This window comes from Schistocerca nitens, chromosome 5 (genome assembly GCF_023898315.1).
Source record: "Schistocerca nitens isolate TAMUIC-IGC-003100 chromosome 5, iqSchNite1.1, whole genome shotgun sequence".
NCBI classification, from domain to species: Eukaryota; Metazoa; Arthropoda; class Insecta; order Orthoptera; family Acrididae; genus Schistocerca; species Schistocerca nitens.
Genome location: NC_064618.1, coordinates 740,794,721 through 740,813,192, shown reverse-complemented (window position 1 = coordinate 740,813,192; position 18,472 = coordinate 740,794,721). Strand labels below are relative to the sequence as shown.

The 18,472-nt window shown below is 38.1% G+C and overlaps 1 protein-coding gene across 1 annotated transcript in view; it reads left to right on the top strand.

The window, feature by feature from the left end:
- LOC126260144 (eukaryotic translation initiation factor 2-alpha kinase) overlaps positions 1-18,472 on the top strand; it is a 220,521-nt gene that overhangs the window by 120,325 nt on the left and 81,724 nt on the right. The window contains exons 11-12 of the mRNA XM_049957398.1: positions 1,372-1,616; positions 6,979-7,122. Of these exons, the coding sequence (XP_049813355.1) occupies positions 1,372-1,616; positions 6,979-7,122 (389 nt within the window). The remainder of the gene's footprint in view (positions 1-1,371; positions 1,617-6,978; positions 7,123-18,472) is intronic.

The following is an 18,472-nucleotide window of genomic DNA, read 5'->3' as shown; positions in this document are numbered from 1 at the left end:
TTTACCATGAGGCTGAAGTTTTTGAAGTTCTGCGTGCTAGAGAGAAAGCTCCATTATCTTTGATTCTCTTTTTTGAGTGTCACTGGACTGTTATCATGTGGACACACAATAATTATTTTCTTTACACTCATTTCCATTGTAAGCATTTCACGAATAATAGATACTGTTGTTGTGGTCTTTAGTCCAACATCTGGTTCAGTGCAGCATGCTATGCTACGCTATCCTGTGCAAGTATCTTGATTTACTTATAACTACTTCATTGATTTGAATCTTCTTACTGCATTTGTCTTTTGCACTCACCTACATGACGCACGACCTGTCCTCACCGCTTTAATTCTGCCGGTATCTCATGTCCCACATTCCAAACTTCACAAAAGCTCTGCTGTGAACGTTGCAGAACTAGCACGAGAGCTTCTGTGAAGTTTGGAAGGTAGGAGATGAGGTACTGACAGAATTAAAGCTGTGAGGACGACTTGTGCTTGTGCTCGGAGAGCTCTGTTGGTAGAGCACTTTCCTGCAAAAGGGAAAGCTCCTGAGTTCTAGTATGTCTGACACACAGTTTTAAATCTGCCAGGAAGTTTCATATCACCGCACATTCCGGTGCAGAGTGAAAATTTCATTCAAGGATTCTAGCTGTTTTCAATTACAACATTAATAAAAATTTTCCTCTCCATATGGTATATAAAAACATGAGGAACAGTAATATTGCTTTGATAAAGGAAAAATTTAATTTAAATTTGTGGGAAAATACTGAAGTAACAGCTAATATATAATTTGCAATAATGTGTAGCACTGTTTAATATTATTTTGCAGTTAAAATTGCTAAATTTAAAGATATTCTGCTGATAGCTTTTGGTGGACAAGCAGGTAAGTTTTCCTTTTTACTCCACAAATGAAACATGGATTTTGATACACATAGGCAAACATTGAACTCCAACCTAATTACCATTTGTTAGTCTGTAAGGAGAAGTATAGAAAAGAAATTAAAGTTCAGAAAGAATAAATAAAAAAGACTTTGAGGTTTTTCGATTGAGATTGTCATTTTGTCAAAGATGGCAAATGATTTTGAAGATCAGTTGAATGGAATGGATTGCATCTTGAGAATGAGGTTATAAGATGAACATCAGCAAAAGTAAAAAGGGGGGAAGTGGAATGTAGTTAAATTAAGTTTAACCACCCTAGAGGCCTCTGACACCTTGGCTGGTGCAGATGCCTTTTTGGAACCTAAGGAAACAATAAAATAGCAGTAACTTTTTATTTTTGTAAACTTTCATTCAAATAATGCCATGCTTTTGTAATTGCGGTATCTTTTGGAATAAGTTTTCATTTACAGCATATACTTGTAAAAAAAATAATAGTTTTGTATTTTAGGCACAAACAGTTTTGGAAAAGCCTTCAGAACAACATGATTCTGGAGTAGATGTGCGGCTGGCACCACGAAGTTACTCGGAGCCGGGTTTGCTGTTGAATGAATCTCATGGTTTTGTCTCACGTTACCTTACAGACTTTGAGCCAATACAGTGTCTAGGAAGAGGTGGCTTTGGAGTGGTTTTTGAAGCTAAGAATAAGATAGACGACTGCCGATATGCTATAAAGCGGATAACACTTCCAGATAAGTAAGTACTTTTCTTGTTTACTGTAGTATTACAATTACATGAAAGTATGTAGTATTGAGGGTACACACATGTTCTGAATGGAATAGCTAATGCACTGACAATATGTGTAGTATGAATTCCATTTCCTCTCAGGCAACAAAGTATTAAAAATCAGGAAGGCAACCATTTAGCTGTAGGTGATTGATTGGTGGATCATAGAAATGCACGTAGCACAGAGTTGTTAGCTTTTGAGCTACTGATCTTTTTGTCTTACATATGTACACATTCTCACACATGCACAACCGCATAGACACCTAAATACTGACACTCTGAGTTTTTACCGAAGCTGATACTAGTCAGAGCAAGTAGATAAGTGAGCAGGAAATGGAAGGTACGATAGAGGGTCGGACAGTTGTCCTTCAGCGGAAGTGTAAAAATGAGAATTTTATATTCCAGTCTGAGCTGCTGTTGCTGTAAGATGTAATGTGTAAAAGTCTTTTTGTTGTGCCTGTCTGCAACTCAATGGATCATCTTTATGTTGAGTAGCAATCTATCATTTTTCTAATATTGTTGTTATTCCAACCTGAAGTTTCCACTGTCAGAACTGAAAAAGTGACATTCGCAAAAGGGTGTGGGGGGGACTGAGTATAGGGTTCGCACTGAGGAGGAGTGGTGTGGAAAATAGCAGGAGAGGAACAATAAGAGGAGGAGGAGGAGGAGATTAGTGTTTAACGTCCCGTCGACAACGAAGTCATTAGAGACGGAGCACAAGCTCGGGTTAGGGAAAGATGGGGAAGGAAATCGGCCGTGCCCTTTGAAAGGAACCATCCCGGCATTTGCCTGAAAGGATTTAGGGAAATCACGGAAAACCTAAATCAGGATGGCCGGAGACGGGATTGAACCGTCGTCCTCCCGAATGCGAGTCCAGTGTGCTAACCACTGCGCCACCTCGCTCGGTGGAACAATAAGAGTAAAGGAATGGGTATTACTGAGGGTTCAGACCAATGGGTTTGAGAGAATGGAAGATGTGGCAGGACATTTTTCACCTATGTAATTCAAAGCTAGTTGTAGGTAGAGGATCCAGATGGCGCAAATACTGAAGCAGCTATTGAAGTCCTTGTTTTTTGTGGTGTGCAGTATGTTTGACAACTTGGTGGTCATGTTTTCAATAGCTACAGTTCGATGATGCCCATTCATGTGGACGGAATATGTTCAGTTGTTATTTCCACATGAAATGCTACAGAGTTATTTTAACGTTTATAATGTGGCTGCCTAGCGCATGTCCCCTTCTGCTTCACCCCTCCCCCCCCCACCCACACACACACACATACACACACACACCACCACACACACACACACACACACACACACACACACACACACAAATGTAAGCACTCTTAGATATGCGGGGTGTTTTTCAAGTCATTTCACATAATTTGAGAGCATTAAGATGATGTATTATCTTGCTGAAGAAAGAAGTGCTTGTAGCCCACTGCAGGCCAGCAAATGGACACACATGGTAGGACAGTAGGTTCCGTATCTTTTGCCAGTCCATTTCTTATCCTGTAAACATCAAACACATGAGAACACCTCCCCCTTGCTCTCGGCATGCGTGATGCCTCGCCATGTGGTCTTCCATGTGTTTTCACTCTTTCATTAGTATGGACCAGTATGTTCTGGAGATCATCATTTCTGGTGATCTTATTTAATGCTCCCCTGTGTGTCCAGGCCTCGTATTCCTGTATCCTTGTTAAACTCTGTGACTTATTGCACGCTGTGGGCAGAGGTCCACGTGTGGATGATACTTATGGGTGGCTGCTCAACCACGATTATTGTGGTCATGCTGTACATCATACACATCCTGTCATACTTACATCCAGTAAAAGATCTGATGACATCCCAGATTTGTGGACACACTCTCTCTTTAACACAGCTGCTTCTCTCATTCAAGTGCTCATTGTGTGCGCGTGCATGCATGCATGCTGTTATCAGCAATAAATTCCTCACCCTCTCCCCCCACCCCAATTGTTTAAAAGTTTTAAATCATTGTCGTCAATTATGCAGATGTCACTTGTTGTCATAATCTCTCTCACTACACTGCAGGACATTTTCCTGTATTTAGCTTGCATGTAAACATAGTTTGGTGGTGCATTTTTAGCATCAAATTTATAAAGATAATTCAAGGCTGTTGGTGTTTTCATATTAATCATGGCTCCAATGGCTCGTTACTAAAGAATATTGTTTCTATAACTCAGTTATCTTTCTATTGAAAAGAATTCCCAAATGGAAACTGGAACTGGAATATAAAAACAAAATCTCATAGTACTAGCTTGCTGAATCAGAGGTTCCTTACATGACAATAGAGAAACAGTGTTTGAAGGAAACAGTCATTCAGTGATTAGATTGTAGGATAGAAGTTGATTTGTTCCATTGATGTAGGTTGGTGACTTGGAATGTTGGAGGGTCAAAGATAGAGTTGGCAGATAGGAGGAAGTGGAGACACTGTGAATAAACATGTAGGTGGAAGAAGGATGTAAGTTTTAATGAAATTAAATTTAAAAAAATAAAATATAGAATGAATGAATTGTGAATTGATTTGATTATGTTGGGGGGATTGTAAATGTTACTTTAAATTGTTTTTGTTATTTACTCTTTCAGTACGAACTTTGTTGTAGAACCCCTTATTTACGTGTGGTAATAAAAATTCATTTAGACAGAATTAAGCACATTTAAAATTACGTGAACTTAGTCAACCCTCTCATGCTGATAAATTCATATTAACTGATTAAGAACATTTAGTTGAAAATTGTATAAATTAAATTTTTTACATATTTCGGCCTTGGCACACATTTTCTAAATGCAGTGTTTTTTTTTTAAAATATTTACTGAATTCTTTCCCGGCGTTAGCTATGGAACACAAGACTGTCTCTGTTAGCAGAAAATGGTTAAATATTGCCAAGCCGACCTGAACGTTTAATTATCATTGATAAAATACACTTCACTATATGTTTAAGTTATTTGCTTTAGAAATTGAAAGAACCAACAGATTGTTAAACTTCAACGTTAACTATCCGCCTATGAATGCACAAATGTGAAACCAGTAATAAATTCCGTCAGTCTCAGGATTGCTGTAAAAGAAAAATATTTTCGTAATTCACTGCTAATCTTATCTGCTCCCGATTTACTTAGCGGAACAATTTTTTAAATGTGCCGCCGCTGCAAATCGTTCGGTCGCGGCACAGCCCAGCAACACCAACGATAATCGCTAAAAATGCTGAAAATTCTTTAAAGAAATATTATAGATGACATGGGCAAGCTAATTTACATTAGTAATACACAATTTTGATAAATTATAATGTATTTAGACCACAACAATAATTCAACTTACATTAGTTTGTAATTTCTCCTCTAATGGCAGCTAAATCTAGATACAAACAAATGAAGTCTACTCATTCATAAAATGCTACGTCACGGGTTCCTCGCTCTCTCAGCTCTCGAGGAAGACGACAAAGAATGCACACTATGTATTCCTATTTATACCAGTCCCGCCCGTTAATGTCTCTTTGCAATCTGCAGCTGTATTTTACATTTTTCTTATCGCAGATATTGACATATTTCGTAATTACATTATGAGTATAGAAATATTACAATCATAAATACATCGAGAATATTATTACAGAAAATATTACAATAATAACGAATGTCCTTTATAAAAAATTAAATAATATTTTTTGTTAAATAATTACAGTATATAAAAATTTCTTCATAGCGGCATATATAGTACAATTAAATTTTAGTTTATTAATAGTGTGTGTGCTGCCAGGGAACGTTACAAAGTACAACAAATAAGAATAAATAAGCACACACTAGAACCGGAAAACAAAAATATGGAAACAAAATCTAACAAGAAAAACAGCGAAATGTGTTTTGATCCATGCTAGTAGCTCAGTGGCCATTATGATGACAGAGAAAACCAAGGATTGTATAGTATGAAATGTGTCATGAGGAGTCATGAAAAAGACACCCTTTTTTTAAACCTTTTCAAGGTATTCAGACTTGATCTCACTTCCTAGTCACCAAGACTTTTGATATTGCCTTTTTAGATAGCAATAAAGAGCAATAAGGATGACAAATTTGAGTATCAGGAGAATATAGGCCAATTTTCCATGCATCTCCAACTCGTCATTGTTTCTTAAGGGCTTATATGCTCACATTTGTAGGTGGGTTAGAGCATGGTCTTGCAATGAAAATGTGAAAAGTGTTTGCAGGAGACACCTCTCTCTCCCTTTTTTTAAATACAAAAGTGGGCTAAAAATGGTCAACTTTGCCGTCAGTTTGTGAAATATTTGAAAGTAGTAGGAGAATGAAATTTTTTATTCTGAGCCCTTGTATTGGTAAGTTATTATGTGCAATGTTTCACATTTGTCCTGCAGTTACTTCATGAGATATAATTAGCTAAAATTCACATTTATTTCGAGCGCCCCCTCCCCACGCCAAATTGCTTCAAATTATTCACATGCAGATCGCTGTTCAGTGTTATACAGTAATGGATCTATCATAATTTCTCAAAAAACATGGCAAAGGCTATGGGGGAATCATCCTGCAGCATGATGATGCATTGATGCACATAGCTAGCCTTACCATTCAGTTCTCTGAGTTAACAGACTTATCATAGCTAACATTCAGAGCTGGACCCATGGATTTTTTTCTGGCCCTCTAAAAAATATACATGTATATTTGTAAGAAGATTCACCAGATATAAAGCAGCTCACTAGCATATAACAAAGTAAACTCAAAGCACTTGAAGGATCAAGAAACTTTTTCGAAACTGATTTCCAATGATCTAGAAGAGCATGGAGTTTCATGGGAAATACTGTAAGAAATATGTTTCATGTTTACCATTTTACACAGGCTCTATGTTAGATGAAGTAGATTTTAGCATTGATATGGCTAGTGAAGACCCAGGCTGGCCCCCTCATTCTCAGTCACACTGCCAACCTCTCTCTCACTCCTTACAGAAGGAATAACTGTGTTTGAGTCCTTGGTCTTGAGGGATCAAATTGGTTCTGGTTGCAAGTTGTTTTTTTCTTCACCATCTTCCTTTAACATATATCACAATTTTCAATTTCAGTTTTAATTAATGTAGACTTTTTATGATTTTTATGTGTATTGAATTTTTTGTCGAATGAATTTTTGTTCACATTTGGATAAATTATACCAGTTTATCTATCGCTAAAATATCAGATCCAATAGGCTGTACCACGTAAAGTCCAACAGCACTGTACAGTCTACAAAATTCAGTTTGTATAACCAGTTATATTTGTTTTACTGTTCTGATATGTATTATGTGACTAGAGAAACTGAAGTAGTTATCCTTTTACAGCCACGAGTCACGGGAACGTGTGATGCGCGAAGTGAAGGCACTTGCAAAACTTGACCACCATCACATTGTTCGATATTTTAATGCCTGGGTTGAGTGTCCCCCACCAGGCTGGCAGCAGCAACATGACAGTGTATTTGTTAAACCGTATGTACCTTCTTTTTTATGGAGTTAGATCTTTTATATTTTTTTCAAATCCAACATAATTGAAAATGAGATCTCAGATCGCTGGGAGTGAATGAGCTCCTTATTAAAGCTGTATTATACTGTGTCTAAAATGCCTGTGTGTGTGTGTGTGTGTGTGAGAGAGAGAGAGAGAGAGAGAGAGAGAGAGAGAGAGAGAGAGATGGCTTTTGGCTAGGAGCACCAGTGCTTCATAACACACAAAGCAAAAGTTGCTATCTTGATTGCATTTAGTATCTCCAAATTTCATTCTGTTAAACAGTGATGGAAGTAAGAGAGCACTCCACCTTTAAGACAGAGCATTAATTGCTGTTAAACTACAAAACATGAAAATTATCACAAAATGAGTTGTGTAATAACTGACAGAGAAAGGAAAGGAGGAGGAAAAAAAAAACGAAGGTACATTTCCGATCCACTGTGTATGCGGTGATGTAGAAGAGTTGCTAGGGCCCTTGTCTACCTCTCTCCTATAGTAATTTTTGTAGAATTGCTGTGACACCCAAGTTAAGTGGCTAAACATTGGTCTTGAATGGCACATTTAGATACTGTTTCCTTGTTACTTGATACTTTATTTACAGTGTGAAATGAGCATCTGTAGCATCATTATTTGAAACTATATGGAGCTGAGCAGAAGTCTTGTTCTAGCGCCATTGTCTAAGTTTGTTTTAATTCAACATGCAAATGGCTTATAATATTCACAAAAGGATCAGCCGATGCCAGATCTAACAGTCTGGTAACTGCACCTACTGCAATCCAGCATATTTATTTAAATACATGTTTGCAACTGCGTGGATGGATGGAGTGAAGGAGGCGAAGGAGAAGCCAAGTAGAAAAGTGACAGTAGGAGGCACTCCCATAATTTTAAGATAAGTGCAAAAAACTGCATTTGTCAAGAGAGCTGCAATTAACTGAAATAATAGGGAACAGTATAGGAAGGGTAATCTAATTATGAAACTAAAGAAAAAAGGAAATATCTTCCGCTTTTGCTCACCAGACAGAAATGATAGTACTCTGTGGTAATGTTATTTCCATTTGACATTTCTAGGGAAGGATGTGATGTGTACGCATTTTACTATATTTTCAGGCCCGTAAAAGAGCAGTTCAAGAAAGAATGTGTAGTGGTTAAAAAAAAAAAAAAAAAAAAAAAAAAAGAGAGAGAGAGAGAGAGAGAAGAGAAGAAAAAGGAAAAGGTTGAAAATGTGGGAAGAAATCGTAAGTGAAAATGGTTTTTTTAAAATCGTTAATGACCGTGAAAAAAGGGAAAGAATGAAAAGCAAATCGGACTTCGTATTACAGAAAAGCTATCGGACTTCGTGATTCGGAAAAGCTATTGTTGGGGTGGTCCTGGTGGCGTTTTTGAGCAAAAGTTAAATCAATTTCCACTACAAAAAGTATTGAAAAAGAACAGAGAATAACAAAATGTAATTGACAGGGGGAAATGGCGTAGATAAGAGTTCATCCTTTACCAGGTTAAATGTCTTCTTTCATGCGGCGCCCAGGTCTTCGAAAAATCTCTTACTTCATTCCTGCACGAAAAGTCTGCTCCGAAATCTTGCAATAAGTTTCATTGTCCAGGAATTTCTAATGTATACAAAACCGTCTTGATCTTAAATACAATTTATTTTAGTTGCTTCTCTCCATCCTCCGAATTTCATAACAACTTCCACAATGTGTCTACACATTAAAATCAGATCAAGACTAGCTATTAAGTTTTTTACGTCAGCATCAGATCACGTCTGCCTTAAGCTTCGGCTATCAAGAGACAAACAAGAAACGGATAGAAAACAAAAAAGAGTTACAATTTTAGTATTTTCTCTGCCGTCGAGCGCTCATACCGCTGCGACGGCACAATTCATGTCTGAGGGAACGAGTGCAGCGCGGCAAAATTCAAAGTCCCACTACATCACCCCCTCGACTGTCACGCTTAAACATTTAGCGTGGCAGGCTAGCAAACCTAAAAGTCAGTATATGCATATTTTCATTGGAAAGGCCACGTGCATCCATAGGGGATAATCTTTGCCAACACTTACTTTCTAAACCTATATACTAAATACAATTATTACAGTTTGGATCCTTTTTACACAATTAATATATATATTTACATACAGTTGGTTTGAACAAGCTGCTCGCCAACGCAGTTAATGTTGTGTGCTCCCAGCGTTGGTTTCCCAATGCATCTCTGGCAGCACGTATTCTTTGCGCATGCGCAGTAGCATCACTGAATTACGCGTGCGGCAGTTTCAAAACCGCTGTGTTATGACAGTCTTGAACAGTATTCACTGTCACATAATGTTCATTACAAGTTGTTATTCCAGCATAAATGGCGTGTTAAGTCCGGTGACACCATAAGATTGAGCTTGTGCGTGATCTGAAGCAACGTCCATGTCTTCTGTTACAACACAACACTCCGGGAAATACAGAAGCGTCCGATCTTACCCGTCGGCTTTGACCCATGACGTCACAAATACCGCGGAAACGACCATAAACAACAATTCCAATATGGCGGATATAAAAACATCGAATACGTATTGTAAACACTGAAATACACAAGTTTCACAAAAAGCCTAATGACTGTAACGGGACAAGCGTGGGAAATTGGGGGTTTTTGGGTGGGGAGAAACTAAATATGTCGTTATGCGGTGGGGGGAGTCTGCAGTGCCCCCCCATCCCCCCACAGGCTTCATTAGTGTCAAATCAATATTTTCGAATCATAGGCGGCCGCTGCCGCGGCCGCATTCCAAAAAAAAAACTCCCAACCTAACCTCAAGTGGGCTACGCTACAGATCAATATGTTCATCAAATTGCTTCATATTACGTATACATGTTCTTTAAACAAGAGTACATCAAACCATGTATTAGGTTTTCCGCGCCGTAATGACGTCACACACCACAACACGCTTACGTCATGGGTCAAAGCCGACGAGTAAGATCGGACCTTTCTGTTGACCCAACACTCCGGGTCCTTGTGCGTTTTCATGACTATTGTTCCCGGGGCATATATGGTCGATGTAGTTTTTAGCCTCCACATCGTCTACGACAGGTGCTGAGTTTATTGTCTCCAAAGCATCTAAAGGCCGGTCAGGAACAACGGCGTCGATGTTCGCAAAGGTAGGTGTTTCACCACGTTGTTTACACTTGCCAACAAACGTTCATTTGCAGTGTGAAAATCCTCATTATCGTCGAAGTAAATTGCAGTTTATATCGATTTACAAACACTTATTTGGTTTATGCACCATAAGTTTCACAAACAACACAAAATTCGTTGTTTATAACGTACACAGTTTGCAACACTTTTTTGCAATATTTACATTTTAACAAAGTTCACTGTGTCCCAGCATGTTTACATAGTTAGTTATGAAAGCTTACATTTCGTGGTCACATTTCAAAATATGTTGACAATATGCAAAGTTTTAACACATACGCAAATACATATAAATTTACAAGAATATGCATGTGAAATAATGACACTAAAAATTATACTAAGTCCCATTGGCTACTTTCTTTTATTGGGGTATTATTATTTTTTTATTCAGGTTTGGGCGTGCCAAGGGATATCACACTTAATATTTAAAGCATGGGCTTTCCTTCATTTATTATTGCTTTCTTTCTTTTGATTCCATATCTGGCTAGTGGTTGACCAGGCTTGTAATGCCATCAATATTCATGTCTTTTTATTCATACCTGAAAGTTTACTGTCACACAATATATTCTTACATTCCATAAACAAACAATACCCAGCTGCAGGAGGTGGTAGGATAATGGAGAAAGAAAGAAAGATAGACTGAAGAAACTATTCACCACCTATAAACTACCAAATCCTACAGCTAATACATAAAAAGAGAACATAATTATAACATTTTCATCACCTTCAAGGGGTATGTGAAAGGAGGTGCTTACAATTTACCAAATCATGGGTAAATGTAAGTGGCCTTACGTCAAGTCTGTGTAGTGTAACAACATGACAGATTCTCTGTTTGTGTTGTGATTGTTCATATGGCTTAGTGTATTATACCTTAACAAATCCTTGCATGAGTAAATCGCATATCTGCTCAGTTCTTCCTTAATATCTCCACTTCTTGTGGATACCGTCTATACAAATGGAAAATATATCTCACAGAGATTCTCTCTCTCATAATGTGTATTATATAATAACATATCAAATTCCCTCTCAAGAGTTCAACCATGAACTTTCTTCTACTTTAGTGAAGGTTAAACATCATGTATGTGATATATATATATCATTTCTTTCTATAAAACATAAATAAAGAACGTAGTCTTATAATTGACAGTAAAATGTCTCTTTCTCAGTGTCCGTTGCTCGACGTCGGTTGCACGGGTGGTCACTGCTCCTTTGCACTTACCTTGCATTACCTGAAAAGTCAAATGTTGTCTTCAACATACATGTAATTTTTTCATCTGTTCGCTTAAGTGGAGGTGTTGTACGAGTCGCAAAAACGGCCTTAATAACTCTCCTATCTTTTGCTTCCTCAGGGTTTTCTGTTGTGTGTAAGTATAATAAAGGCTAACATGGCACTAAATTTCACTTTCGTAAAAAAAAAAAATTTCTTTTTTATACAAATGTATTCACATGAGGGCTGTGTAAAAACTATATTTCAACCTAAGTTCCTTAAAATATCATTCTCCTGTCTGAACACGAACTATAAATGTTTTCTTCCACACAGTGGCTTAACAAAACTTAACAAAAGGTTACCAATTTACACTTCTGCAATAAATTAAAGCTAATGTGTTTCCAAGCTACATTCTTATTACACTTATTTCCACAGCTGTAATCATCATTATGTTCACTCTGCTTTTCTTGCATTCGTTCATTTTCAAGGGCACTGTAAATAGATTCACATTTACTGTCTTGTACTCACGTGTTCTAACTCATCACAAATGTTTTCTTTCAAACTGAAATTCTTATGTAATCTTAAAGATGTAGACTGTTTACTCACTTCTCTATGTAGCACAATATTACCAAAACATTCTCACTCATTCCTTACTCACATATTCATCATTATATATATATATATATATATATATATATATATATATATATATATATATATATACACACACACCTCATCAAACATTAATATATCACATACGTGGGGCCATTTGGCACTTCCATTCTCATAAAACTCCAATAATATTTTCCTCAAATAATCTCCTGTCTCCATCAACTACTTCACAGTAACTTACCTTCTTGTATTAACCTAAATATTAACTCATTCATACTGATCATTCATTCTTATGTCCTCATTCATTCTGCTACATACCTATGTCATTACTGATCTCAATAGCTATTATCTCCTGTCATTAGAGTGCCTTGAAATAACTAACTAGTTGTTGATTCACCTTATAATTTACAATTAACAACCAATGTAACCTGTGTAGATCTCATTCCTATATGAATATCTCTTCTCGTTCAGTAAGTGTACTCACCTGGGTTTACATTCTCTCCATAATTATGTGTACAAGTGTAACTGCAGTATATAATTTCCATAAATTAATGTTTGTGTTCTTCGGCTGTATAACTTAATGTTCGTGTATTCAATACAAATATTTATGATCTCATTTTCACAGCAACTTGCTCATGTTCAAATTAGTTGTCATTATATTATGTTGTTTTAGTGCACAAAGGGTTTCAAATGTCTGTGGGGATGCAGCCCCCTCGGCTTGTGCGATAACGGGTATTCTAGGGAGTAACAACCTGGGTGATGTATGCTTGCTATTCTGAAAGGACCTGAATATAATAGCTGCTATTTTCTGTTCAGTTGTTTTAATTTTGTAGACTTGGGATGTGAACGCAAAAGAACAAGGTCATCAACCTGATAGGTTTGTTAATTCCTGTTTTGCTGTCATTTTGTTGTCGTACCTGAGGAAACAAACTGTCTCAACCGTTGCGCTCTTACAACACCTCACGACCGAAGCACGAGCGCTTAGCTCAATCGTCGACTGTTTTCCGTCGTCTGCTGTGTTTGGCCGGGTTCATTGACCAGCTCCACTATGTTTACATTCCAGCCGGTTGGCGCCCACACGTCAGCTGATGGCGCGCCGCAATTGTTATTGCTACTTCGCGGCGGGGAGTGCATCACTGTACTGGGAAACGGCGGTGGATTCCGTGGAGTGTTATGATTTGTCATGCGTGAATTTTGTGTGTTCCACATATTCTGTCAGTGATTGTTGGGACTGTTGTTGTTTTGGTGGTAATTATGTCTGTTATATGTCATGTTCCTGTCAAAGTAGCCGGGATTGTGCCGGTTATTCTCAAGTCTCCCATTGTGGTTGTTGTTGTACTGTCTGTGATTTTCATTTTGCATGTAGTTACCATTTTGATATGGGTGATAATTATTGTTGTTATTATTATTCCACGAATTTCTGCGGTTGCTCCTACCATCATACACGTTACCATTTGAATATGTTTCGCGCGCAGGCATCGTATAGTGTCGCGGCGCGGACGGATGGTTCCACCAACCACCGTCCCTACGGTTCCTTTGGTGTGGGTGCTGATTTTGGTTACTAATATGAGTAAAATTTGAGTGGCGTGAATCGCCTCTGTAAACTAAGTCCATTTGATCTAAGAAGTTTAAGAAAGTCTTAATGTCATTCTCCGGTACTCCTATTAATCTGTCTCGGTATGGAAAGGGTAAGTGGCTCTGTAAAGTGTCAATTATCACTGGCAAGTCGGCTGGTTTGGACCACTACAGTGTCTTGTCTAGGTACCTCTCAAAGTATTGTCTTAATGTCTCTTTTTTAGGGTCATAGGTCTCGGGGTTGCACACTTCTCTCCTAAGACTCTGTTGCTCATTCTCGGACCAGAATTTGTCCAAGAAGGCTTGTTCGAACTGTTCAAATGTAAGGCACCGCCGTTTCATAGCGGCACTCCACTTAGCTGCTCGTCCTCTCATGAGATTGGTGACGTATCTGATTTTATCGACTTCTGACCAACTACGTGGAAAAACACCGTCAAATGATCTAATAAACACTATAGGGTGGACTTTGTGCTTGTCCTCACTGGACAATGTCTGGAAATACCCATGTCTTACAAACGTGTCATCGGCCATGCCGGTTGGCATAACTGTATTGATGTGATTTAGGTCACTTGCTACCCTAGGTGTGGTGCCGTAATGTTGCTCGTTTGGTGGAAAAGAAAGCGGCACATTGTAATTTTGATTGGAAATAGGTGATTTCACAATAGGTGTTCTGTCTGTGTCATTAGCCATGGTCTTAGCTGTTTTGTTGTTTCCTGACGATGCGTTTGCACCAATCGCCAAACACGCCACAACATTGTCTCGTAATTTTGTCACTTCGTCTTCTATGTGTTTTGTCTCGTCTTTAACATGTGTCTTTGTTTTTGAAAGTATGTCCTGTGTAATTGTTTCAAGTTTTTTGTACAGATAGTCGGTCACACATTTTACATTCGTGTACAATTCTTTCGGCCATGTTGGTGTCGTCGTTTAGTGACGCGAGGTCCGCTCGATCTTCTAATTTTTCTATCTTTTCTTTGAGGTGGGTTTGTTCAAGAACTACCATTGTGAGCTGTTGGGTAATATTTCCCACTTCATCAGTCAGCTTTTCTTGGGTGGAGCTAGCTGAAGTGTGGGCCTGAGCTAACTCTTCCACACGAGTGTTCACTTCCTGCTGCACATTAACTGATTCTCACATCGGGTGATATTGTTTTTTGTTTCATGTGTGAATCTAACCAAAGTTTCTTCCTGTTTAGTTACTCGATCGGACAGTGTCTCAAATCGCTGGCTGAGCTGTTGAGTGGTGTTATTTAATTCTGTCATCTGTTTTGTCATTCGTTCAAAATTTTCGGTCATATTATGGTTTAATATGTCAATTTTCTGACTAACGTCTCGTTTCATGTCTGCAAATAACTCTAATAGTCGGTCCAGTTTGTCAGTTTCCTGTGTCCGATTTGTGTCACATTGCTGAATTTGTCTCATATTTGGTTCTGACATTGATGTTAACAGTGGCGCTGACGGTCTAGTCTCGCGTCCATTCCACATTTCGTCATTTAAAGTCGCCATCTGTGTATTATCACAAATGTTGCGAGTTTGAGGCAAAATCATTGCATTGATCTGTGAACTCGTCCATGGAGGGAAACGCGGACTTTCTTGTTGGTTGAATGATGAATCTACTTCACTTAACTCATCTGCCGAAACTACCTCTACCTTACCACGTTCCATTGTAATAGGATAACTCATCTGCCGAAACTACCTCTACCTTACCACGTTCCATTGTAATAGGATGTATAGTCGTAAGTCAGAAGGGAATAATATGAGTCTGATTAATAAAGATTTGACTCAAATTTAGGTTGAAATATTTTCTCGTCAATGTAAATGGTTGCTGTATTGCAAACAATGGTTGAGAAAGATGCAGCAGGGCGGACAAAATTTTTCATAACAAATGACTGTTTGGCGGTCAAATTCACGATCTTCATATGCTACAACAATACTATAATTACCACAAACTACAATAGAGATAGATAATTTTGGAAAAATCTAGAAGAAAACTGCAGGATGTGTGGAAAGGGAAAAATGGATTCTGCAGTAGTTGGCTATTGAATGTTTGAATGAAACATAATTGTGTGACTCACCATTAAATTTTCTGTCCTGCAGCGGCTGGTCAAACACTTCTGCGTAAATCGTATTCATCAAAGTATGGATTTTCTTAATACATCTCCATCGGATAATCACCAAAAGGTCTCAAAATAACAGTTTTGCATCAATATATGCCATGAAAAGAAAACAGATTGAATTAGTTACAAAAATTCTTTACAATATTGTTGTATAATCATTTGCTTAGGTACAATAAAGTTGGTGTTTTCGTTACCCATTACAGTTCAGGATTTTTGGATATTCTCTGTTGGGAAAAAATACAAATTAAAGTTTCAAATTTGCTCAAAAACGACACATCCGAAAATTGCGTCCTGTCGCGGGAGCCAGTTGTTGTGGTTAATAAAAAAGAAGAGAAAAGAAATGATTCGGAAATGAGGGAAGAAATGGTGAATAAAAATGGGTTTTTTAAAATCGTTAATGACCGTGAAAAAAGGGAAAGAATGAAAAGCAAATCGGACTTCGTATTACAGAGAAGCTATTGGACTTCGTGATTCGTAAAAGCTATTGTTGGGGTGGTCCTGGTGGCATTTTTGAGCAAAAGTTAAATCAATTTCCACTACAAAAAGTATTGAAAAAGAACAGAGAATAACAAAATGTAACTGACAGGGGGAAATGGCGTAGATAAGAGTTCATCCTTTACCAGGTTAAATGTCTTCTTTCATGCGGTGTCCAGGTCTTCAAAAAATCTCCTACTTCATTCCTGCGCGAAATGTCTGCTCCAAAATCTTGCAATAAGTTTCATTGTCCAGGAATTTCTAATGTATACAAAACCGTCTTGATCTTAAATACAATTTATTTTAGTTGCTTCTCTCCATCCTCCGAATTTCATAACAACTTCCACAATGTGTCTACACATTAAAATCAGATCAAGACTAGCTATTAAGTTTTTTTACGTCAGCATCAGATCACGTCTGCCTTAAGCTTCGGCTATCAAGAGACAAACAAGAAACGGATAGAAAACAAAAAAGAGTTACAATTTTAGTATTTTCTCTGCCGTCGAGCGCTCATACCGCTGTGACGGCACAATTCATGTCTGAGGGAACGAGTGCAGTGCGGCGAAATTCAAAGTCCCGCTACAAATGCATTATTTTAAAACAGTATTTTGGCCATTACAGTTATTGAGGTGATAAGTCATCACACTTGTGCACTTGTCTTTGTGTGCACATGTGTGTCTCTGTCTACAGTTATTGTTATTACTGACACTTTGCTTAACAGTGTTGAGAAAACTTATCATGATCTTCATTTACAACAGATCTGAAACTTACGTGGAATGAACAATTCTGGCAGAATGTAAGTTATTTAGGAATAAACATAACACAAATCCTTTTTCAAGCTAGAATAAAACACCACACACACACACACACACACACACACACACACACACACACACCTCTATGAATCTGTGTGTGTGTGTGTGTGTGTGTGTGTGTGTGCGCGTGCGTGTGTGTGTGCGCGTGCGTGTGTGTGTGCGCGTGCGTGCGTGCGTGCGCGTGTGTTCTGTAGCTCAAAAAATGTGTGTGTGTGTGTGTGTGTGTGTGTGTGTGTGTGTGTGTGCGTGCGTGCGTGCGTGTTCTGTAGCTCAAAAAAAGCTTTCATCTGAAAGCTAGTGAAGTTTTCAACATAGTGTATCTGCCTGTTGACGACTCCATGCCTCTATCATCAGTATACAGGATATTTCAGGATTAATCGTAAATACCAGTAAACCCTCGAGTCTTTAAATGATTGAATTCCTAACTTATTCAAGTTTGAATTTTGATATGCTTTGTGTGGTGTGGGGTCATTTTCTTGCTCAAAGACAATAGTGCTTTAATGTGGAAACAAAACGTTTGTTTCCAAACTTTCCATCTTACAGAAAAATCAATGCAACAGGTAGCAAATGTGTGTCTTTTACACCCATTACAGAAGTATTAAAATAGTTTAAACACAATGTTGTGAAAAGGAGAACTAAATGCAATTACCATATGTCCAGTATGCTGTGCCTCACAAAGCAATTGGTCATGAGACGCCTTACGAAGAACAGAAACTGTTTATTCAAAGACAACATAGTGGCATAAGGTCTGTGGCCATTGACCTCACTGAGTACTGCACTGAACAGCTGTTTGATTGCTTTACTTCGGTAATAGGCTTGAAAAACAAATAATCGTATTTCTGGCAGTCCATAGAACCACAGCAGGAAATGTTGTAAACTTCAGCAAGCAATTAGGAGACTTCCTAATGAGACTTCTATAAATACCTAGGAAGTGATTGTATATGCAGATTTCAATACTAGTTTCATCATGTTGTTATTGTAGTGGTCTTCAGTCCTGAGACTGGTTTGATGCAGCTCTCCATGCTACTGTATCCTGTGCAAGCTGCTTCATCTCCCAGTACGTACTGCAGCCTACATCCTTCTGAAACTGCTTAGTGTATTCATCTCTTGGTCTCCCTCTATGATTTTTAGCCTCCACACTGCACTCCAATGCTAAACTTGTGATCCATTGATGCCTCAGAACATGTCCTACCAACCGATCTCTTCTTCTAGTCAAGTTGTGCCACAAACTCCTATTCTCCCCAATTCTATTCAATACCTCCTCATTATTTGTGTGATCTACCCATCCAATCTTCAGCATTCTTCTGTAGCACCACATTTCGAAAGCTTTTATTCTCTTCTTGTCCAAACTATTTATCGTCCATGTTTCACTGCCATG